Raw genomic sequence first — 23,961 nt, forward strand, 5'->3', positions numbered from 1 at the left:
AGCCCGTTCATACATACGGTTTTATTCTACTTTCTTATTTGACATTTAAAAGTAAGCATTTTCCTATAATTTTAGTAATTATTTTAAGGGGCACCTGGGTGGCATAGTCGGTTAAGCGTCTCACTCTTAGTTTCAGCTCAGGTCATGATCTCAGGGTCATGAAATCAAGCCCCGTGTGGGGCTCCTTGCTCAGCACACAGTCTGCTAGGATTCTGTCTCCCTCCCACTCATGTTCTCTCTCTCTCTCAAATAAATAATCTAAGACCAAAAAACTATTATTATTATTATTATTATTATTATTATTATTTTAAAATACTTCAGCAGCTATATAATATAGTCCATTGTTGGAGTTGATTTAACCGTCCCCTACTGTTAATTGCTTGTAGTTTTCCTCATTACAAAATCATGACCTTAATTGTTGATCTGTTTTTCTGTATTTATCCTTTAAGATACATTCCCAACAGTGAGTTTACTGGGTCAGGAGTAAGAAGTTTTGCCTAACTGCTTTCCTAAAAGATGATAACGATTTACTCCCCACTAGCAGGATGAGAGGGTGCTTGTGTTAACGTAACTTTGGAACCAGGCAGTAGCATGGTTTAAGCCTCTTTCTCATCTGATCACCAAATATAAGGGGCATGCTTAGTTTCGGTTCCCATGTCTTTGATTTCTCTGAGAATGTACTTAGTCTACTACTATTGATTAATCAATATATAATATCTAGTGTAAATTGTCATTGGCTGTAGACACTTTCTAATTTCAGAGACGTGAAAATGGGGAGGAGAATGGTATGGCCTAGAATTCTGGTAAAATATGATATTGACTTTTTAATATTTGTTTGTATATTTTTAGTAAATGGTATTTCTCATTTTTTTCTCATGTATTTTTATTTTGTTTTTATAATGCTTTTTGATTAACAGAGAAAGATACTTTAAAAAATTTATGAATTTTTACCCTTTAGTTTATCTCTAATACTTCCCTATCAAGAAACAACATAACTGATGAATTAATTAACTGTATTTTTCAGATTTATCTGAAATTTATGTTGGTATAAAACATCTCCCTCAAAAGTCACTGTGTATGAAAACTATTATTTAAAAATAATTTTTTTCAGAAACATAATTTTATATACTCTGCCAAATTAAAAGTTATATAGTGTGGTGGAAGTTTAAAATGTCATAGTTGTGGGGCACCTGGGTGGCTTAGTCGTTAAGCATCTTCCTTCTACTCAGGTCATGATCCCAGGGTCTTGGGATCGAGCCCTCATTGGGCTCCCTGCTCAATGGGAAGCCTGCTTCTCCCTCTCCCTCTGCCCCTGCTTATGTTCCCTCTCTTGCTGTGTCCCTCTCTGTCAAATAAAAAAAAAAAAAAAAAAACTTCTTGGGCGCCTGGGTGGCTCAGTGGGTTAAGCTGCTGCCTTCGGCTCAGGTCATGATCTCAGGGTCCTGGGATCGAGTCCCGCATCGGGCTCTCTGCTCAGCAGGGAGCCTGCTTCCCTCTCTCTCTCTCTGCCTGCCTCTCCATCTACTTGTGATTTCTCTCTGTCAAATAAATAAATAAAATCTTTAAAAAAAAAAAAAAAAAAAACTTCTATAAAATAAAATTAAATGGGACAGTTTCTTTGAAAATTTGTTTGACAGTTTCTACTAAAGTTAAACACATGCTACCCTTTAACCTAGCCATTTCACTCTTGGATCTATCTCCAAAAAAAGGAATGCATACGTTCACAGAAAGACTTGTACAAGAATAGTCATAGCATGTTTATTTATAATGGGCAAAAAAGATGAAAACAACCTAGATGTCTAATAATAGGAGAATCTGTAGATCAGATTGGTACACACATGCAATGCAATGGAATATTACTCAGCAATAAAAAGAAACAAGCTACTGATGTCTATCAAAGCACAGATAAATCTGAAAGCATCATGTTGAGCAAAAGAAGTCAGGCAAAAATAAATATATACTTTGTGATTCCATTTATATGAAATTCAGTCACAGCAATGTTAACCTGTGGTGACTAAGTCATAATGGTGGTTTCATGGCAAGGAATGGGTATTGATTGGTAAGGGGAAGAGAGAACTGTCTGGGGTGATGGAAACTCTGTATATCCATATCTGGATATTTGTGTGCAAACATATAGATACTCAGTAAACCATCAAGCTTTCTTAAGATCTATGCAATTTACCATGTATTATACCTTCATTTCTAATAATGGAAATAGAATGTTTTAAGCACCAAAGAAGCTATGTTGTAGACTTTTTTTTAAAAAAAAGCAGCTCATTTTGTCCATTAGTCAGAATTACATAAAACTTAAATTCAAAGTTTGCTAGTCATGTTTTCTGTAATTTTTTCTCTGATTCCTTTGGATTTACATATATATATATATACTGTCAAAAATTAGTTATCACTTAATCTAAGGGATTAAAGGAAGGAAACCTGAAAGGAAATGGCGATGCTGATAAACGATGTTTAATGAGTTACTTTCTGTTGCATTTTCAACAGAGCAAATGCTGCCTTAGGAAAGAAGTCTTGAACTGTAATAACCTTGTTAAATATGGCATTCTGACTTCAAATGTCCTGATCCCCAGTTATATTAATCAACTAGACACTCGGGACGAAGGCCAACCAGCCTTGCTGCCCCAGCCAAACGATATAATTAGACCAGGGTAAGGTATGAAGCCGAGAGCCGTTCTCTGCCAGAACCTAAAGGAGTGAGGCACCTATAAAATGAGGGTTTCTGCAATTCCATTGTAGCCAAAAGAGAAATTGAGTTTTGTGGCTAGAGGATCTGATACAGTAACTTAGGATTTAAAGTTTTGCTGGGTGTTCTTTAATGCTATTTTAACCTCCTGCTGTGGACACCAGGTGAAATGAAATGGCTGTGTTTTGCAAAACTTTAACTTTGAAAAGCACTCTACGGTTTACATGTAAAGCTCTCTTCCATATATCTAATTTACTCTCAGCAGCCTATAACCGAGGTAGAGTGGGTACCATTAATGTGCCTTTATTTTACTCAAAGAAACACTTAACTCAAAGAGGCTGGTCACAGAGCCCAAAGCAAGCCATCTTCTGGGACTTCAGAGTCTGGGTTCTTTCCACCCTAAAGCTCCGCCCCGCCCTCACCCCTGCACCTCACCCCTGCCCAGCCCTCACCCCTGCACCTCACCCCTGCCCAGCCCTCAGCTCTGGGAGTGTGGTTTTGCCTGAGTCAGCCTCAGAAACCCCCATCTCACTCTAAGCCAAATGTCTGAGCACCCCAAGGGAAACGAATCTAATAGAGGCCAGCTTTAAGGGTTTTGCTTTCTCCTCAATGATTCCAGGCTGGGTTTTGTGGCTCTGAAAACAGGCCAGCCTTTCTCCCAGGAAGCCAGTGCTGGTACTCCTGAGGGGAGCAGAAGGTACTCAGTTGCATTCTTTTTCTTTCCCTCCCTCAGGTAAAACTGCTAGCGGAGCACATCAGCTTGCCAAAACAAAGGAATTGGGTTGTTAAACAATAGCCAGAATGTGGTCACTGCTGGTTCTGTGTGATAGCTCTTTTTACCCTTTTCCTTTTCTTCTTGTTTATTTTAAACAATGTTTCCATAACCTAAATAGGGGGAATCAGGGAAATGCAGTTTCTCATAATTGGTCCAAACATTTCAGACAAGCCCAGTAGCAGAGATAACCACCACCACCCCCCGCCCCTGCCCCAGTGAGGCACTGGGCCATTGGCAAGGGTTACACTAGGGGAAGCTGGTGTCTGCCTAACTGGCCGACCTGATCCCCACCACACCCCAAAACACTACATTGTCACCCCTGCAAGGACTTTTTTTATAGGAGACATAGAAAAAGGAGAACACGTGGAAGGAAATAACTTGATGACGAGAAGCCCATCATCACAAGGAGTGAGGGAAGTCTAGCTCAGCTCCGGGATTGTTCTCCACGTTGTTCATACCTCGCAGCTACTAAGTCCTTCGAGATCATTTCAAAGTGCTGATTTGGAGCCATCCTTTCCAGCTTTAGCTCCTGTTCTTACTTTTTTTTTTTTTTTTTTTTTTTTGGAGAGTTTGTTTATTGGAGAGAGAGAGAGAGAGCGAGCAGAAACAGGGGAAAGGGAGAGGCAGAGGAAGAAGCAGGCTCCCCACTGAGCAGGGAGCCCGATGCCGGACTTGATCCCAGCACCCTGAGATCATGACCTGAGCTGAAGGCAGAGGCTTAACCAACTGAGCCACCCAGGCACCCCAGTTCTTACTTTTTAAATAGTCTAGTTTTCAACCCAACTGAGTTTCTCATACATCTCGTGCTACTCCTGCTCTGTCTTTACTTACATAAATCACTTCTCCTTAGGTTCTTGCTTCCAGTCTCTGCACTTCAAAGTTCTTCCCATCCTACAGTTTCCTACCATCCTCACAAAGTAACCGCCTCCTTCCTTGAATTCTATGATACTTTTATTTGTATCTCTTTATGACCCATCCCTTTGTATGTTGTACTAACATCGCTTAATATAGTTAAGTGCCATTACCTATGCCATTAACTAAAGTGCCATTATCCACTGGACATTTAACTAGCCAAGCATTTATCAAACAAGTATTTAATCCTTACAGCAATCTGGTAAGGCATTTTACTATCCAGGATAGGCTAGGTTTTGCTGCAGCACCAATGACACCAAAAACTCCCAACTCTCAGTGGCTTCACACAACAGAGACTTTTTTGTCTTGTGTCTTACATGAGCATCAGCAAAGAGCGTCTGCTCATGGCTGTCAGGTGATGAAGCAGTTACCATCTCAAATGTTGTGAATTTTGATAGGCCTGAAGTGAAATCTGTTATTTCTTTTTTTATCTTACTGGACAGAATTAGCCACATAGCCATAGCTACCAACAGGAGAGCCTGTAATTTTCCCATATGCTTAAAAGATGCAGAGGTAGGGACGCCTGGGTGGCTCAGTCGTTAAGCATCTGCCTTCGGCTGAGGTCATGATCCCAGGATCCTGGGATCGAGCCCCACATTGGGCTTCCTGCTCTGCCAGAAGCCTGCTTCTCCCTCTCCCACTCCCCCTACTTGAGTTCCCTTTCTTGCTGTGTCTCTCTATGTCAAATAAATAAATAAAATCTTAAAAAAAAAAAAAAAGAGGCAGAGGTAGCATATCGGTTGAATCGTATTAATGAGTGCCTCAGACAGGTACTGGTGTCCTCATTTCGCAGACAAAGAAACTAAGGCTCAGAGAAGTTAAGGGTTCTCTCAGGACTGTCGCCAAAATATGTCAAAAATGAAACTTGTTCTGCCCCTTGCAAGCCTGAGATTTTAACCTGCACCGTATGGACTGTGCAGCTTCCTATCAGCCCACCAATTCTTTATTAAAAACACCTCACCAGCAGGACACATGTCTGACTCATCTTTGCAGCCCCAATGCCTTCCACAATGCTCTGTATAAAGTAGTACTGTATAACTATTGTGCACTAATGAATTTGTTATTCTGCATTAATATTCCTACTTCTTCTCAGAACTCGACATTCCAAGTAGTGAGTTCTGGTATCAGCTTTAGAATCTCTTTAACAATATACAGAAATACTCTTTTCCAGGTTTTCTCATGTATAGCTAAGAAATCCACCTTCCATACCGGACTGAAGTGCTGCTGTGTCAACCAAGTTCTTTTTTCACTAATAGGAATGGAAATAAGCTACTGGTTTGCATAATATAGCACCGTAGAAAATGTAGAGAAATCCTACGATACATTGAATGCCTGGGTTGCTAGTTCTGGACCACAGGCATGGCGTTTGGGCCAAAGATAATGCACAAAAAGAGCCAGTGATTTCCATGTGTCTTTCAAAGCCATGACTGTCAAAGTCTGGTGAAGTTCTTATTGAATTCACCTGATTTTAGGAGCAGCTAGACCAATGGAATCCTGTAAGAAAATCAACGAGAACAATTTAGATTTCTTTTGTCCCCTGGAGAGGAATAGAATACATTTCTCCTGTGCAACATGCATGACACTGTCTGAGCTCAGCTGACATTCTGTAAGTGCCACCCTTACTGCCATTTTGGTCATTCTAACCTTGGTAATACTCATGCTCAGATCCGTAAATCGATGTTCCCAATGGCTCTTTGTAATGTCTACCAGGCAGTCTAGGTAGAATGTAGGCTCATCGATGTCCCTAATGTTCTTGCTGGGAGCCACTGGCCCCCAGAAGAAGGCAGAATTGTTTTTATATTTGAGAATCTATTAAAATTAAGGAAAGTGCTTTCTGAGTATGCTTTACCACAGTAAGCTCACTTGCAAGGAATAAGAATTAAATTGTTGTTAATCAAATCATGACTTGGGGAAAACGGACTTTCAGAATTCATTTTTTCAGCACACAATACTGAAAGTATATTCTATTCTTGGTACTCTACTGGGTTTTGGAGATAGAAATACTTTGACTCTGCCCCCCAGGTGTGTCTCAAACTCTGTGGCTCAGTCAGTTAAGCGTCCGACTCTTGATTTCTGCTCAGGTCATGATCTCAGGGTCGTGATATCGAGCCCAGTGTTGGGCTCCATGCTGGGTGTGGAGCCTGCTTCAGATTCTCTCTCCCTCTGCCCCTCACCCCTCCCTCTCTTAAAAATGAAAACAAACAAACAAACAAAAACCCATGATGCTTTAGCTTCTAATGTGCCAGGGAGTATTGTAAATGTTTTATACTCTTCGTCCTTTTTTCTTTTACAACTTAAATTTCTTCTCAGTTTAAAGATTGAAGTCTAAATCAGATTCTGGTTTTTTGCAGGATAAAAGGGGTTATGCATTTCAATATTAATGTAGTCTGCCTTATTGCTTGATATGGTTAGACCAATTTATGTTCTCAGCGAAAGTATATGAATGTTTACCCCATTGCCAGCATGATTTATTACCAAATTTAAACATAAATGCAAATTATCCACAAAAAATTTCTCCTTGTTTTAATTTCCACTTTTTAAAATTTTAGTTAGGAAACACTTTTGTAAGTCTTTTTTAAAGATTTTATTTATTGATTTATTCACTTATTTGAGAGAGAGTACACGTGAGTGTGCACAGGGGGTGGGGGAGGGGAAAGGGCAGAGGGAGAGAGTCTCCAGTAGACTGTACACTGAGTATGGAGCCTGCCACGGGGCTCGATCCCACGACTCTGAGATTGTGACCTGAGCCAAAACCAAGAGTCTAGAGCTTAACTGACTGAGCCACCTAGGAGCCCCACTTTTGCAAGTGTTTTAAGACATTTATCTGAAGTCTTAAATTCAGTTTGGGCAAAAATATCAGCAAGGAATATTCTTTCCTCAACAGTAATTATGCATTTGTGAAAATATGTTAGAACAAATAAGATAATTTTAAGGGATCTGGATATAAGATCAACATGTAATCAGTGCTTTTCAGTTCCTTGGAATGGTATTAGCTAAGCAGTACCGAAACTATCTTTTTTCCTTTTTACCTCCTCACCCCACTCTGCGCCCACAACCGGCATCTTAGCAGTTTATTCTGTGTTTGTTTATTGTCTTGCTGTTGTTGTTATTATCTTTGTTTTTAAGCAGCATGTACAAGAGACATTGTACAGTGTTTATCTTTCTCTGACTTAATTTAGTCTGATGCCCTCCAGGTTCATCTATGTTGTCACAAGTGGTGAGATTTCATTCTTTTTGTGGCTGAGTAATATATTCCATTGTGTGCATGAGACAGAGAGAGAGAGAGTGTGTGTGTGTGTGTGTACACACCACATTTCTTTATCCATTCGTCCATTGATGGACACTTAGGTTGTTCCCATATCTTGGCTATTATAAAGAATGCTGCAAGGAATATGGAGGAGCAGATACCTTTTTGAGTTCATGCTTTCGTTTTTTTCAGATAAATACCCAGGAGTGGAGTTATTAGATTATATAGTAGTCCTATTTTTAATCTTTTGAGGAATCTCCATACTGGTTTCCACACTGGCTGCAGAAGTTGGCATTCCCCCCGACAGTGTATGCTGGTTCCCTTTTCTCTACATCCTCTCCAACACTTACTATGTCTTATATTTTTGAAAAAAAGCCATTTCAACAGGTGTGAGGTGATATCTCATTGTGGTTTCAACTGGGATATCTCTAATGATCAGTGATATTGAGCATCCTTTCATGTAGTCGTTGGGCATCTGTGTGTCTTCTTTAGGAAAATGTCTATTCAGATCTTCAGCTCATGTTTTAATTAGATTATATTTTGCTGTCAAGCTGTATGAATTCTTTGTATATGTTGGATATTAGTCCTTTATCAGGTATGTGACTTGCACATATCTCCCATTCAGTAGATTGCTTTTTTATTTTGTTGAGGTTTCCCTTGTTCTGCAGAAGCTTTTTTTAGTTTGTCATCTCACTTGTTTATTTTTTCCTGCTTGTTTATTTTTGCTTTTATTGCTTTTGCCTTTGGTGTCAGATTCAAAAAAAAAAATTGCCAAGCCCTATGTCAGAGAGCTTAGTGCCTGTGTTTTCTTCTAGGGGTTTATGGTTTCAGGTCTTATGTTTAAGTCTTTAGTCCATGAGTTAATTTTTGTGTATGGTATAAGATAAGGGTATACTTTTCATTCTTTGGCTGTCCAATTTCCCCAGCACCATTTATCACAGAGACTGGGCTTTCCCCATTGTATATTCTTTACTTCTTTGTTATAAATTAATTGACCATATCTGCATGGGTTTATATCTAGGCTTGCTGTTTTGTTCCACTGATCTATATGTGTCTGTTTTTACGCCAATACCATACTGTTTCAATTATTATAGCTCTATGATACAATCTGAAATCAGAGAGCCTGATGCTTCCAGGTTTGTTCTTTTTCAAGATTGCTTTGGCCCTTTGGGGTTTTGTGTGTGTGGATCCATATAAATTTGGGGATTATTTGTCCTTCTCTTTGAAAATTGATACTGGAATTTTTCTAGGGATTGTATTGAATTTATAGATTGCTACACTTGATCTTAGCCAAAAGGCCGAGAAGCGATAGTAGATTGCTTTGGGTAGTACAGATTTTCAACAATATTGATTTTTTCCAATCTCTGAGCACAGAGTATCATTCCATTTGTTTGTGTCTTCAGTTGCTGTCATCTGTGTCTTATAATTTTCAGTGTACAGGTCTTTCACCTCCTTGGTTAAATTTATTCCTAAGTATTTTTTGGATGTAGTTACAAATAGGATTGTTTTCTTAATTTCTCTAACGGTTCACTATTAGTATATAGAAATGCAGCTGATTTTTGCATACTGATTTTGTGTCTCCTGCAACTTCACTGAACTCATTTATTCTTAACAGTTTTTGATGAAGTCTTTAGGATTTTCTATATATAATATCATGTCATCTGCAAATAGTGACAGTTTTATGTCTTCCTTTCCACTTTTGATCCCATTATTTTTTTTTGCCTAATGTTCTGTCTAGGGTTTTAATACTGTGTTAAATAAAAGTGGCAAGAGTGGGCATCCTTGCCTTTTTCCTGATCTTAGAGGAAAATCTATCAGCTTTTCACCTTTGAGTCAGCATTTGATAGCTAACATTGTGGGTTTGTCATATATGGTCTTTATTATTTGAGGTACTCACCCTTTATACCTTCTTTGTTGAGAGTTTTTATCATAAATGGATATTGAATTTTGTCAGATGCTTTTTCTGCAGCCATTGAGATGATCGTAAGATTTTTATCCTTCGTTTTGATAATGTGGTATAACATTGAGGATTTGTGGATGTTGAACCATCCTTGCATCTTTGGAATAAATCCCACTTGATCATGGTGTACAAGCCCTTTAATGTACTGTTGAATTTGCTTTTCTGATATTTAGTTGAGGATTTTGGCATCTATGTTCATCAGGGTTATTGGCATATATATTGCAATATATTGGCATATAAAATTCTTTTTTTGTGTTTGTGGTGTCCTTCTTTGGTTCCTTGGTGTCAGGGCAGTTCTGGCCTTATAAAATGAATGTGAAAGAGTTCCTCCTCTTCTATTTTTTGGCAGAGTTTGAGAGGGACTGGTATTACTTTTACTTTGAATGTTTGATACATTGCACCAGTGAAACCATCTGGTCCTGGACTTTTATTTTTGGGGAAGGTTTTCTTTTTAGTGATTCAATCTCCTTACTAGTCATCGATCTGTTCAGATCTCCTACTTCATCATTATTCAGTCTTGTAATTTGTATGTTTCTGGAAATGTATCTATGTCTTCTACCTTGCCCAAATTTTTGGCATGGAATTATTCATAGTGGTTTCTTATGAGCCTTTGCATTTCTGTGGTATGAGCTGTAACATTTCTTTCATTTATGATTTTAGTCCTCTCCCTGTTTTTCTTGGTGAGTGCAGCTAAAGACTTGTCAGTTTTGTTTATCTTTTCAAAGATGAGCTCTTAATTTCATATATCTTCTTTATTGTCCTTTTAGTCTCTATTTCATTTATTTCGGCTCTAATCTCTGTTATTTCTTTTGGTCTACTAACTTTGTGCTTCATTTGTTCTTTGTTCTTTGATTATAATAACAACCCTCTGAAGGATTATCATAAACTATCACTTCGGAGGGTTGTTACACCAATTAAAGGATATTGTCATAAAAACCGAAAGAGAAAACTGAGCCTCAGACAACTTAAATCACTCACTCAAGGTCACAAAGCTAAGGAGTCATAGTCAAACTCTGAAACTGAGACACATACTCAGCTACTGCAACATGTAGGAAAACACAATAGGGCAAAAAGGAAAAGTAACTCTCCTTGACAGAGTTTTGAGAAAAGGGTTGGGATGTTCAGAGAAGAGAAGGGATATCTGAGCTATGACTTGAAATGCGACAAGATTTGACACACCAGAGGGAAAAAAATGAGAAGGGCATTCCAGAGTTATGGTGAAATTGTGGGGTAAATGTGGGACATATCAGAAGATGTGACAAGTGCCTGGTCGGGTGAGCCTTCTGTGTGCTCTGTGTTCATGCATCTTGACTTTGTGCTGGTGGTGGTGGGGGGTGGTCCTGAAGCATTTCAAGTCTCCAGAGTGATATCATGTTTATATTTTAGAAAGCTAAAGCAAGGAAGGGAAACCAGACCATGTCAAGAAGAGCCCTGAAAAAAAGTTGGGTATAACTTTCTCTGGTACTTCATAATTCAAATACAAAAATCTTGAGGGAAGGGGATAGAGCTTGCCAGCTCATCATTTACCAGATTTGCGGGGCAGTGGAGAATGAGGGAGTACAGAGCATTTAGAGGCCAATGTTATCCTCTTCCCAAATAAATCAGGCACCCTAATATCTAAGTATAGTTCTGATGAGGCCATTGTTTGACAGCTTTTTCCTTCTGTAGCCAAGTGAACACGCTTAAGGCAGATCACTTTTCCCTTTGGTTTTGCCTGATTCCCAACCCCGTAGCTAAGATACTGCCTCCTTAGAGCTGAATCACAAAATTCACTGGGGAAGAATAACAATTTGAATTCTTCCACTTCCTCCAACCCCAACCCTCCCAACCCCCACCCATGACATTCAGTAGGGAAAGGAGAGTGGTGGAGTGTAGAATTAGGTAAAATCACTGAGTGTAGGACAGGCTCGACAGCTTCCTCACTCTTTGGATAACTGAACTTACTTCAATGAGCTTCAGCTTATTTCTCCATAAAATGGGAATAATAATTTCTACCTCATAGAGCTGTTATGCATTACTCATATATAATATGCCTGGTGCATAGTAGGCATTCAGTAACCAGTAGAGATTTATTAATTTAATTTAATTAGTACTATCCATTTAGAAACTCTGACTTCATCGACAACTTTACAAGTAGGATTCTGAGGCTATGAAGAAGTGTCCTGACTACCCAGAGAAGCACTGGATGTATTCCGTCTAAAGAGTTAATGTTGCCTGGGTCCCTGAGTGACTCGTGTTCTTTGATAACCATTTCGCTGAAGGCAGTGCAACAGCTTGTGTTGGTGCCTAAAGTAAAGCCACGGAATTTTAATGTCAATGTCAGGGTGACAGGGTCTGACGAAGCTTACAAAAACGAATGAGATAGAAAGGCCAGAAGGGCTCCATTCTTCATCCAGGTGGAGAAAAAAAAAAAAAGGCCATTTAATTGGAGAGGGTGTCACAGGCATAAGGACAATGGGAAACAAGAATTAAGAAATGGGAAATGAGCTTAACAGGGTCATTACTGCTAAAAAAAAAAAAAAAAAGGTGAGAACTTATTACTCATAATAAGCTCAGCCTCATTATGTAGTAGTCGGCATCATCTTTTGTCAGGTGTTTGAAGAACTTTTTCTTAAACGTTTGCTTAACTTTGATGACTAAAGAGGGAGCAGAGTTTTTTTGGTTTTTTTTAAAGATTGTATTTATTTATTTGACAGAGAGAGATGACAAGTAGATGGAGAGGCAGGCAGAGAGAGAGAGAGAGAGAGAGAGGGAAGCAGGCTCCCTGCTGAGCAGAGCCCGATGTGGGACTCGATCCCAGGACCCTGAGACCATGACCTGAGCCAAAGGCAGCGGCTTTAACCCACTGAGCCACCCAGGCGCCCGGGAGCAGAGTTTTGATTGATCCTCTGTTGTATTTCCAGCTTGTCAGAATTGTTATGAGATAGACTATCTTGTCCCAATGTTCCTCAGTATGGACTTTCTCACTCAGGCTTTGTTAAAAACATGGGAAGCCAGGTATCTGGGTGGCTCAGTGGATTAAAGCCTCTGCCTTCGGCTCAGGTCATGATCTCAGGGTCCTGGGATGGAGTCCCGCATCAGGCTCTCTGCTCAGCAGGGAGCCTGCTTTCCCCTTTCTCTCTGCCTGCCTCTCTGCCTACTTGTGATCTCTGTCTGTCAAATAAATAAATAAAACTTTTAAAAATTTTTAAATAAATGGGAAGGAACAGTGCTGTACTGTGAATCATACAAACAGGATGAGTTGACATTGACTTTGTGGTAGAGACATTTACTCAACCATTGGTGCTTCTCACTAAAGGCTGGACTCTTTCTTTACCTCTTTGTTTATTTGTTTAGCCTAGTAACTTTTATTTTTCTTTCCACTTGGGGGGAAAAATGGTTTTTGCAATCCCAATTATAAAAATATATAAAGATAAAGATACATCAACTTCATAGTTAATGGTCCACACAAGAAATATGGTGCTAGAAATAAATGAATGTTAGTTACTAATCAGCATGATCGCTCTACATGTCACTTGAGCACTCGTAGTTTTTGCCCTCGCTCTCCCTCTGATTTTTTAAAATTTGCCTTTACTTGTTAAAATGTTAAAAGCATATTCTAAAGAGTAGCGGATCAGAGTAGTAACATAGTATCTAAAAACAAGGTGCAGTGCAGTGGTATCGATAAGATTAACAGTAGCTTACAATTGAGGAGGGCCTGGAGTTACGTTTTCAGCTTTGTGGTCCTTATTTACCCCCTACCCCAACACACACACACACACACTCTCACACACACACACACACTCACACACACACACACTCACACACACACACACACACACACACACACACACTCATTCACTCGCAAACTCCACGCATTGAAGAAAATGTCACAGGTGAGCAGCTGAGTCTTGGGGATATTAAGACCTGCCCAAGACCAAAGAGCCTGAAAGCAGTGGATCCAGGGGTGTGGCTTTTCAGTGGCCTTTCTGTTGCAGTTCACCAGGGACCCATCGAAGCCCTAGGCTCCTGCACTGGTGGAGGGCCCTTGTCTTATTCATCTTTGTACCCAGCTCCTAGCACAGAACAGAACGGAACAAGCGGGTGACGCAGCTAGTGCTGTATTTTAGGAAGATAAATCTGGCAAGGATGAGTGGGATGAAAAGAACAGGAAAAGCTTGTGGCATGGAGAGTAGTGGCAATGTTATTTTAATAATAAAGACCATCAACAAAATGAGGAGTGAAGGAGAAGCGTTGAGAATAGACGGGAAGCGGGGCGTGTGGAAGAGATTCTGCTCGAGGGAGGCCAGGTGGCTTGATGACCGTGCATAGGCGGTGAGGGGGACCAGGTCTTTGGATAAGTATCCATCCATATAGCAAATATTTCTTGAGTATCACCTTTGTGCCAGGAACTATTTTAGGTGCTGGGGATGCAATAGTGAATTAGGCAAATGAAGATTTTTCTCTCATGGACCTTATATTCTCATTGGAGGATGTACTGGTCAGTGTTCTCCAAAGAATCCCACTGATCTCACTATATTACATATCATAGGTATATAGAGAGAGAGTTTTCAAGGCATTGATTTTTCAAGAAATTGGCTTACATGATCATAGGGCTGGCAAGTCAGGAATCTGTAGGGCAGGCCTACAGTTTAGAAGCTCGAGCAGGATCTGATGCTGCTGACTGGAGGCAGAATTTCTGCTTCCTAAGGAAACCTCAGTTTTATTCTTATGGCCTTTAACTGATTGGTTAAGGCCCACCTAGACTATTTGGGATAATCTCCTTTATTTAAAGTAAACCGATTGTAGGTGTTAACTAGATCTATGACATTCCCCTAGATTAGGGTTTCACTGAATGACTGGGCACTAGAGCCTAGCCGAGCTGACCCACAATACTTAGCATCACAGAGATGTCAGAATGACAAGTTCGCAGGGAGGAATGACTCAAGGTGTTCAAGAGTCAGCTTTTGCGGGGGAGACTCTAGGAAGACATCTCTGCCTGGGTAGCTGTATCTCCAGGGGTACCTGCAGCTTGGGGATAATAAGAGACTTACTGAAGCTCAGACAGCTACTAGTGACTGGCCCTCCTGTCATTCTGGTGCCAGCACATGTGCGGGGGACGCAGAGAGGCTGACTCCCCGGAACAGTCAGAAGGATCATGATGTTCGGCTTTTTTCCCCAAAGGAATGCCAGTTGGTGAGCAAGTTGAGATTCAGAACTTGTTCCCTGAGAGCAGAGCCTGAACATGGGGAGGTCCGTACTGCTGTTGGGGAGGGGGGTGGAGAAGGTGGCTTCATCCCTCTTTAGTCTCTCCCTCACTCCTGCCAGTGCCCATCTCAGGGCTCTCGTGCCAGTCCATTGTTCTGCCTAGAACACCCTCCTTCCTCTCCCCTCCCTTTCATGCAGATAGTGTCCATGTAGCCCTCAAGTGTTTTGGCTTTGGCTCTTCATGGGGATGGTCTATCCTGAGTACTCCAACGGGATAGATCTCCCAGTTAGAAGCCTCCCCAAACTCCATGTTCTTCTAATGGGATACTTAGCACGGTTGTCATTAAGTAGCTTATTTCTATTATTTTATTAGCATCTGCTCCTCTTGTTACACTCCTGAAGGGAAAAGAGCCAAATCGCTACCATGTTCATTCCCAGAGTTGAGCACGATCCTTGGCCTTTATTACTTGTTGGATGAACGGATGGATAGAGGAACGAATGAGTGTGATACGTATCTACCAAAGAATAAATCTGCAGGCATTCCAAGCGATCATCTGGGAACATGATGATCTGTGCAAGTTGCTACTCTCCTGTTCTAATCCCCAACCTACTCCTATCCAGCCTACCTCCAACCCCAGCCTCAGCACGTGGGTTTCTTCTCAATTTCCATTGAAAAGCTGGCCCTTCCCACCTTCTTCCCTCATTTAGGGGTCCCTTTGAAGCATCTGAGCAGAAAGCCCTCTAACACAAAGAAAAGTTAGAACTGTTAGAAAGGAAGAAGACGAAGGTGAGAGAGAGAGTAAACATATTCCAGGAACGGTGCTGCACTGAGGATGTGGTCAGGGTGGACGGAATTTCCTGCGAAGCCCTCCTACTTCAGGCAGACCATTCACTCTCATCTTGCCCCAGGCAGGAAGTTCTGTCTGCTTCTGCTGGTGGCCCGGAGTCTTGCGAGTGAGAAGAAAAGCTTCTGACTCGAGAAGTCCCCGCTGATCTCTTGGGCCCCTGGAGAGCCAAGTTAAGTGAAAGGTCAGTTAGGAGGCCCCCCTCTTGCCCGTCCTAAGCGCCCCACTTCTGCTGGTATGCAGGGAAGGCTCACGGGCCTGGAGCATGGGCACGGCAGGGGCGATGAGTGCATCAGCTGTACAAACAGTAAAGGGTACAGGACGGTTCAGCCCGGCTTCTGCTTCGGCAGCCAGCAGTCATCACAACGTAAAATGTCATCTGTGTTATGAAATGCTTCCAGGAGCTCTGCTGCCCTTCTGTGTGACAGCCCAAATATTAATGGAAACAAGGCTTTATTTTGCAGTTGTCTTCTGACTGTGAAAAAGAGAAACTTTGGATTTAGTTGCAGGTAATCTTTCTCTCTCTCTCAAGGTCTAGCCTCAAATGGTCCGGGCAGGCCTCCCTGCTTCCATTCTTTCCCACTAAGCCTTCTTCCTACTGAGAAAGAGCAAAATCTCTCTGTGTCTCCATTCTCTACATTTTCTGAAACTTGGAAGACTCCGTTGTGAATCCCAGAGGACAGTCCTGGGATCCAGACAAAGTCTGACTGTATCAGCAACCGGGTATGAGAGGCAGCTCCCGGGCCCACGGAGCCAGGAGGTGGAGGTTTGAGTCTCGGCTCTGCCTCTGCACATCAAGTGACCTTGGACGAGTCTCTGGGCTGTGGTGGACTAGGTCGTCTCTGCGCAGTCGAGTGACCTTGGATGAGTCCCTGGGCTGTGGTGGACTAGGTCATCTCCGCGCGGTCGAGTGACCTTGGACGAGTCTCTGGGCTGTGGTGGACTAGGTCCCCTCCGCAGTCGCCGCCGCTCTAAGATGTGTGGTTCTCATTGCAGGCATCTTTTCCACAAGTCCTGCGTTGACCCCTGGCTTCTAGACCATCGCACCTGTCCCATGTGCAAGATGAACATTCTTAAAGCCCTAGGGATCCCGGTAAGCACAGCCCAGCCTACACCATCGTGATGTGTGTCTTTCTGCATTACCCCCAAAGCAGGGAGAAAACCACACACCCGGATTTTCTCTGACCCCTTCTCGGCACAGCGGGAGGTGTCATCTGATGAGCCCCCAAGAGAACGCCCATGTCTGAAAACATCTGTCCTCTCACTTTCTCTCAGTCGGAGAACACCACGACCCTCTCACCACTTCCCCGCCTGTGACTCAAGATGCTGCTTCTGCAGCGCGTAGGCTTCTCCCCTGGGCTCTGGGTGTGAGCGCAGGCAGGACCCAGCAGAGGCAGGATGGTCCTGGTGCCCAGAGCTTGCCTCCTGTGGCATTACTCACAGCATTGTCTGCAAGGGCTTCTGCATGCCGACTTTCTGAGGCTGCCCTTCTCTGGAAAAGTCCGAAGTGCCTAGCTTTCCCGGGAAAGGAACTCTTCTGAACAAGGGGAGGGAAAGTAAGCCACTGGGAACCTGGCGCAGAGCCTCTGCTCATCTCAGGTCTCTACAGAGACCTTGAGTGAACAGGAAGGCGGAGCCAGCACCCCTTCACTCTAGAGCTACTGTCCCATTTGTGCCCTCAGTTATGTGTTTATAAAATGTAGTCTCTCCCCCAGCGCAAGGAGAACCCCACCAGCTGGTCGGCTCGCTGCTCCGGGGAAGGACTTTCCCAGGACCATATTCAAGCAAAGCCACAGTTGATGGCTAGTGAGACACCAGCTGCTGCGGTGAGGACAGGAAGCAAGCCAGGCCACCAAATCCGAGGGCTGCACAGAGATGTGAAAAAAAACGCTGGCACTGTCTAAAAGCAGCTAGACAAACAGGATACGGAGGCCAACCTCCTCCCCATCCCCTCTGCTCTGCTGCAGCCTCTCTCTTGTCACTTCTCACCACTAATGGCAGAGAATAAAGAGAATGTTAAGGGTCCCAAGATAGCACTGAAGAAGAAAGGATCAGATATCAAAGGATCCCTTTAATGCCTAAGGGCTAATTATCCTAGGACTATCAGAGTGGCTCTGTTGGAGAGGGCACACCTGAAGACTCGGAGGTCAGGCATTGGCTGAATTTTCTACCCGGTAGCAGCTGCGTCCATGCCAGCTGTGTGCTATTTTTCATGGCTGGTACACCAAACACAAATCAACTCATGTGACTGTGGCTTTGAGCTAGATTTTGAAAGCCAATGCATTAAATTTTCAGACCAGAGTTGTAAATGCATAATGCGTTCAAGGTGAAAGTCAATTACAGCGGACGTGAAATATTACCAAGCACCCAACCTCTCTACCAGACATTGGGAGCTTAGAAAATTGAACTCAGGGTTTGCCCTTCTCACATTGCTGGCTACAGCAGATTCATACGCGGGAGCCAGGAAATGTATATACGTGTGTGCTTGCATGTGTGTGTGTGTGTGTGTGTGTGTGTGTGTGTCTTTAGTCTCCAACATCTGCAGAATACTTAACAATGAAAGAGAGAATCACATTATCTGACCCAGTTCCTATTCCTCAGGATGTTCTCGAAGCTCCTGAATGTCTATCCCAGTGCTTCTTGGTCAGGACGATGAAACCAAACCGCTCCTGGTAGTTAAGTTTTGTACTAAATAGCGTTTGACTTCAGACTTTGCCAGAGGTGGTAGGCCTTCTTCAGAAGGTACTTGAGAAGGAGTTGAGAATAGAAACTGTTTTTAAAATAGAAGTATTGGGTGGCCTTTGGGCTTAGTTCCAAAATTAATAACATTTTCACTTTTAGGAGTTTTTTTTGTTCACGGTTCCATGCTGACCAAGTACGGAGGATGGGATGTTATTTAGCACACTGGACTTAAGAAACATAAACATGGGTAGCATCTTTTGGATTTTACCAGGGAGCTGGACAGGAACATGACATGTATCTGAGCTCGACCTAGAGAACAGAACATCCTCTGGGAAGAAGAAAGCCTGTGGGCTACTTCTCAGGAAGCACCAAGGCATCTGGCTACCCTCTCACCTCTCTAAGACTATTCTGTTTTTTTCCTAGAGGATGACACTGAAGTCGGGATCTGGGACGAATTTGGAATGTTGTTCCACTCTATACTTCGCCCCTGGGTAGCAGCGCCATGCCTAAACTCCAAAAAGATGATGTTTGATTGCATTCGTTTAACTTCCCCAGTCACTGGACAAGCTCACAGCCTTCTCAATTAGTATATACCTCCTATAGCTAACTGAAACCCTTTGTATGCTGCTTACAGAGACGGTTTCATACGTTTTCTAAATTGCTTATATTCATTCCATTCTTCAGGAAAATTGACAAGAGCTTGTCAGTCTCTAACAGTTAGTGCCTATTGGTTCTTATCTCTGTAGCCCTTTCATGGGCCAAGTTGATCAATACATGTCTTGAGGCCTCATTGCCCTTCAGAGTCTGAAGGCTGCTGGTCACAGAATCGTATTTATGAAATTCAGTCTGGTCCTCCTTTGAACAGTGCCCGCTCACCAAGGCTGCCGTGGTCATCTTGGCCAACTGAGCTGTCCAGTTACAGGTGGTAAGGGGTTTTTGGGGCTCGATTTTGGTTTTGGTGGACTTTAACTGAGTATCCTTGTACGCACCTGTGCTATAAGGCAAGTCCATGTAAGTTGAAAGCTGGAACCTGGGGACATTTTCATTTTGTAAGTGGATATCTCTCAAATGAGCTAAAGAACGAAAGCCTGCTGATTATGAAGTTCCCATTACAGTGGGTATCTGTCTTTATGACATGTTACCAAGAGAAACAAAATACTGGGGCGCCTGGGTGGCACAGTGAGTTACGCATCCTACTCTTGATTTCAGCTCAGGTCATGATCTCAGGGTTGTGAGATCGAACCCTGCATTGCGAGTTCTGCTTGGGATTCTCCCTCTTTCTCTCTGACCCTCCCCCTGCGTGCACAGTCTCTCCTCTCTCTCAAATAAATAAATAAACCTTTGAGAGAAAGAAATAAAATACTGACACTAAAGGGGCAGGGGGCCCTTTCTTTTCTTTTTTTTCCTTTTTTAAGATTTAATTTATTTATTAGACAGAGATCACAAGTAGGCAGAGAGCAGCCTCCCTGCTGAGCAGACAGCCCGGTGCAGGGCTCGATCCCAGGACCCTGAAATCATGACCTGAGCCGAAGGCAGAGACTTAACCCACTAAGTCACCCAAGCGGACTTTCTTGTCCGAAGTGTTTTCACCCCTTTATCTACACAACAGTGCTTCATGTTCCTTTCTCTCCTGTCAGGTCTAGGTGTGTCTTTGTAGACGACAGAAAAGAGGTCTCAGTGAGTCCTCCTACAAGGTACTGTGTCACCCAGGCCTTTCGTATCCCAGCAAACACCTTCTCCTATCACTCTTGTCCTGACATGAATAGGATAATAGTTATTAAATGGAAATTCCATGTAGCTGGGGTATTCCCAAGTTCCTGACTGTTTAGACATTGATTTATTTGAGATGTTTCCCCATGGTCACCTGAATCTGAAGACCTATATCGTATTCATTCGCAGATGGTATTTGACATCTCTGCTAAACATATGACTGTAATTTCTCTTAGAGATCTATAAATTGGGTTTCTTTTCAAAATCTATTTGATGAACTACTTAGGGTGGACATAAAATGTGAGTTTATGTAAATTGGGGTCTATTAAATATTATACCTAAGCTAAATTATTCACACGTGCCACCATTAACAATCTCACTGAGCTAATTAGCTCTTTCTCTTTTCCCCTTCTCTTAAGGATATAATACTGATCTTACTAGTCCACAAAGTAAAAGAGAACACTCTACATCAAAATCAATAACTTTTTTTAAGAAAATAAAAAAATAAAACAAATGAACGATATCAACAAGAGAAGTCAACTTTTTGAAAAATATGTCAGTTGTTACCACATCTACAACTGCATCCAGATGCTTTGGATGAAAGACCAACCAGCACAGTATTCTCATGATGAAATCTTTTCTTCCTTGACACCCCACACACAATCAGTTTTGCTTTTAAGGGTTTTTATATACTGTAGGGGAAGAAAAAAACATGGGTATTCCTTCTACCCTCCTAGGTTCTCCTGTCAAATACCATAAATGAGACTAGAAAAAGATTACCACGAGAAGAGGCCCTTGGGTGGCCCAGTAGGTTAAGTGTCTGTCTTCAGCTCAGGTCATAATCCTAGGGTCCTGCGATCGAGTCCCACATTGGCTTCCTTCCTCTGCAAGGAGCCTGCTTCTCTGTCTCCCTCTGCCTGCTGCTCCCCCTGCTGTGCTCTCTTGCTCTCTCTGTCATGTAAACAAACAAACAAGTAATAAACAAATAAACAAGATTTTCAAGAGAAAAACAACCAGACATTTATTTACTCACATGTGCGTTGTCCATTCATACAGGAGTGGGTAGGGATGAGTAAATCAAAGGGACGGTCAGAACTTGGACATAGCATCTTCATGAAAGAACAAATTTTTAGAGAAGTGATAAGACAAAGGAAAGGGACCTTGAGCTTCTAGGGCAGCAGATTCTGAGGAAGTACATATATGAGGGAAACTAATGGCAGATAAGAGTGTGGTAATGAGGTATGTTATTACAGACCCATTTGGCATCAACTCTCAGACTCTGGTAATAAGAATGTTCTTCTCTTCCTGGTACGAGGAAGAACGCCACCTTTACAAATTTGTGTCCTACTTTTAGGCAGATGGGAGGACAGAGACCATTTCTTTATCTGCTTCTTCTCGACTGTGTTTAACTCAAAATAATCTTTATGCCAACAGTGTATTTGGGGTGACACATTCTGCTGCCCTTGAACAGCATACCTTACCTCTGCACAGAACCTGATCATTTTTAAAAGCATTTTCTCAAATCTTCCCTTCATTGATTTAGGGCAGATACTAACATTCCCAGCTTCTCATAGTAGTAAACTGAGACTCTGATATAATACTCAAATGGGTATTTGCTGAGCACCTAATAATTGTCAGACACTATGTGAGGGCTTGGAATTTAAGATCAACATGATGTAGTGGCTTCACTCTAAAAAGCTTATGTCCCATTTATACGTGGGATCTAAAAACTGAGCTCATAGAAACAGAGAACAGACTGGTAGTTGCCAGAGGCCAGAGGTTGTGGTGGGGGTGGGGTGGGGTGGGTGAAGGTGATCAAGTTATAAGATAAATAAATCCTGGGGGTGTAAGGTGCAGCATGGTAACAATCTTGTATTATATATTTGAAAGTTGCTAAGAGTGTAGATCTTAAAAGTTCTCATTACAAGAACAAACGTGTAACTATATAGGATAATAGATATTGACTAAACCTATGTGTTCATCATTTTCCAGTGTATATGTGTGTATCAAATCATCCTGTTGTCTAAGCTACCCCACTGTTACATGTCAATTAGATCTGAATAAAACTGGGCAGAAAGGAAAGCTTGTGGACTAGTAGAGAGAGACAAAGACAAGCACAGTTACAAATAAACCATAAATGCCTACAAAGTATCACAGTAGGGAGGATGCTATCTGTGAGGGAACGCCACTTGGAAAGGTGCTATTTGGCCTGGAAATTGAAGGATGGTTAGGAATTCACCATGGTTATTTGGAGACCTAGAGAAAGAAAAGGGGGTGGGGTGATGGGGGCTGAGCAGAGCATTAGCTAAAGCCCTGAGATAGTGAATATATGGTCTGTGTTTCCAAGGGCTGAGGGGAGGTCAGAAAAGCTGGCTGGGGTGAGGGTGTAGAGACCCTGTTTTGCCCCAGTAAGGACGTTATAATTCATTCTTTAAGAGAAAAAAAGAACCATACTTTTTTTTTTTTTAAGATTCTCTTTATTTATTTGAGAAAGTGAAAGAGAGAAAGCATGAAGGGGGAGGGTCAGAGGGAGAAGCAGACTCCCCATTGAGCAGGGAGCCCAACTTGGGACTCTATCTTGGGATTTGACCCTGGGACTCCAGGATCATGACCTGAGCCAAAGGCAGAGGCTTAACCCACTGAGCCACTCAGGTGCCCCATTTTTTGTTTGTTTATTTGTCTTTTTTTTTTTTATGATTTTATTTATTTGACAGACAGAGATCACAAGTAGGCAGAAGGACAGGCAGGGGGGGCAGGGAAGCAGGCTCCTTGCTGAGCAGAGAGCCCAATGCAGGGCTAGATCCCAGAACCCTGGGATCATGACCTGAGCTGAAGGCAGAGGCTTAACCCACTGAGCCACTCAGGTGCCCCATTTTTTGTTTGTTTGTATGTCTTTTTTTTTTTTTAAGATTTTATTTATTTGGGGATATTTATTTATTTATCTCCATCTCTCAAATAAATAAGTAAAATCTTTTTTAAAAAAAGATTTTATTTATTTGACAGACAGAGATCGCAAGTAGGCAAAAGGACAGGCAGAGATGAGGGGAGGGGAAGCAGGCTCCCTGCTGATCAGAGCCCTGGGGATCATGACCTGAGCCAAAGGCAGGCGCTTAACCCACTGAGCCACCCAGGCACCCCTGTTTGTTTGTCTTTTAAAGAGTGCTCTGGTGAGAAAGGAGAGAATGGAATATACCAGGAAGGGAACTGTAAGGAAATAGGGAGGCTCGAAACGGAGAGAGAAAATTCTTAACATGCCCAGTGTTAAGATCTCTAAGTTTAGTAAACATGGTAGGTTGGTCATTCCAGGAACTGACTTTTGATAACTTGAGTTTCCATGAATTGGCTCACTTTCCATAGAGATGAAGAAGGTGAAATGAGCTGAATTTGAGTGTTTTATGAGGTTGATGGAAATTTCCAGCTGACTATTGGAAACACAGGTGTGCAGCTTGGGAGACTGGTATAAGAGTAGAAAGTTAGAACAAGAGTCCCCCACTTTGGGCTCCTTGCTTTGTGCTCTCAGTGAGTCCATGGGTTATAAATTTTCCCTTCGGATAATTTAATCGGTGCCAATCTAGAATTTTCCTCACCTAATCCTGCCTGACCTGATCTGCATCCATTACGAGTGCAAAACCAAATTTAATTCATAGCTATTCTTAATATATCTCAACACTGTAACTCTGCAACACCATCTTTTTAAAATAATTTTGGAGGTTAGAAAGAGGCATAACAACTGAAAATCATCTTAAAAGTTGTTTGTGGAAGACATATAAATATATTCAATACTATTTCAAATAACAGAACTAAGACCAAAGAGAAAAACTTGCAATGGGTAAGATTTTGCCCTGTGGTAGAATAGTCTAACAAGGCTAGCCAACACAGGGTGCCTTGTAAAGCAGAAAGCTCCCCATTTATTTGTTCTTCAAATGAGGCTGTCAGAGATCTGAT

At 42.0% G+C, this 23,961-nt stretch overlaps 1 protein-coding gene across 1 annotated transcript in view; it reads left to right on the forward strand.

The window, feature by feature from the left end:
* RNF150 (ring finger protein 150) overlaps positions 1-23,961 on the forward strand; it is a 267,148-nt gene that overhangs the window by 200,676 nt on the left and 42,511 nt on the right. The window contains exon 5 of the mRNA XM_059168254.1: positions 16,621-16,717. Within this exon, the coding sequence (XP_059024237.1) occupies positions 16,621-16,717 (97 nt within the window). The remainder of the gene's footprint in view (positions 1-16,620; positions 16,718-23,961) is intronic.

Source organism: Mustela lutreola, chromosome 1, assembly GCF_030435805.1.
Source record: "Mustela lutreola isolate mMusLut2 chromosome 1, mMusLut2.pri, whole genome shotgun sequence".
NCBI lineage: Eukaryota > Metazoa > Chordata > Mammalia > Carnivora > Mustelidae > Mustela > Mustela lutreola.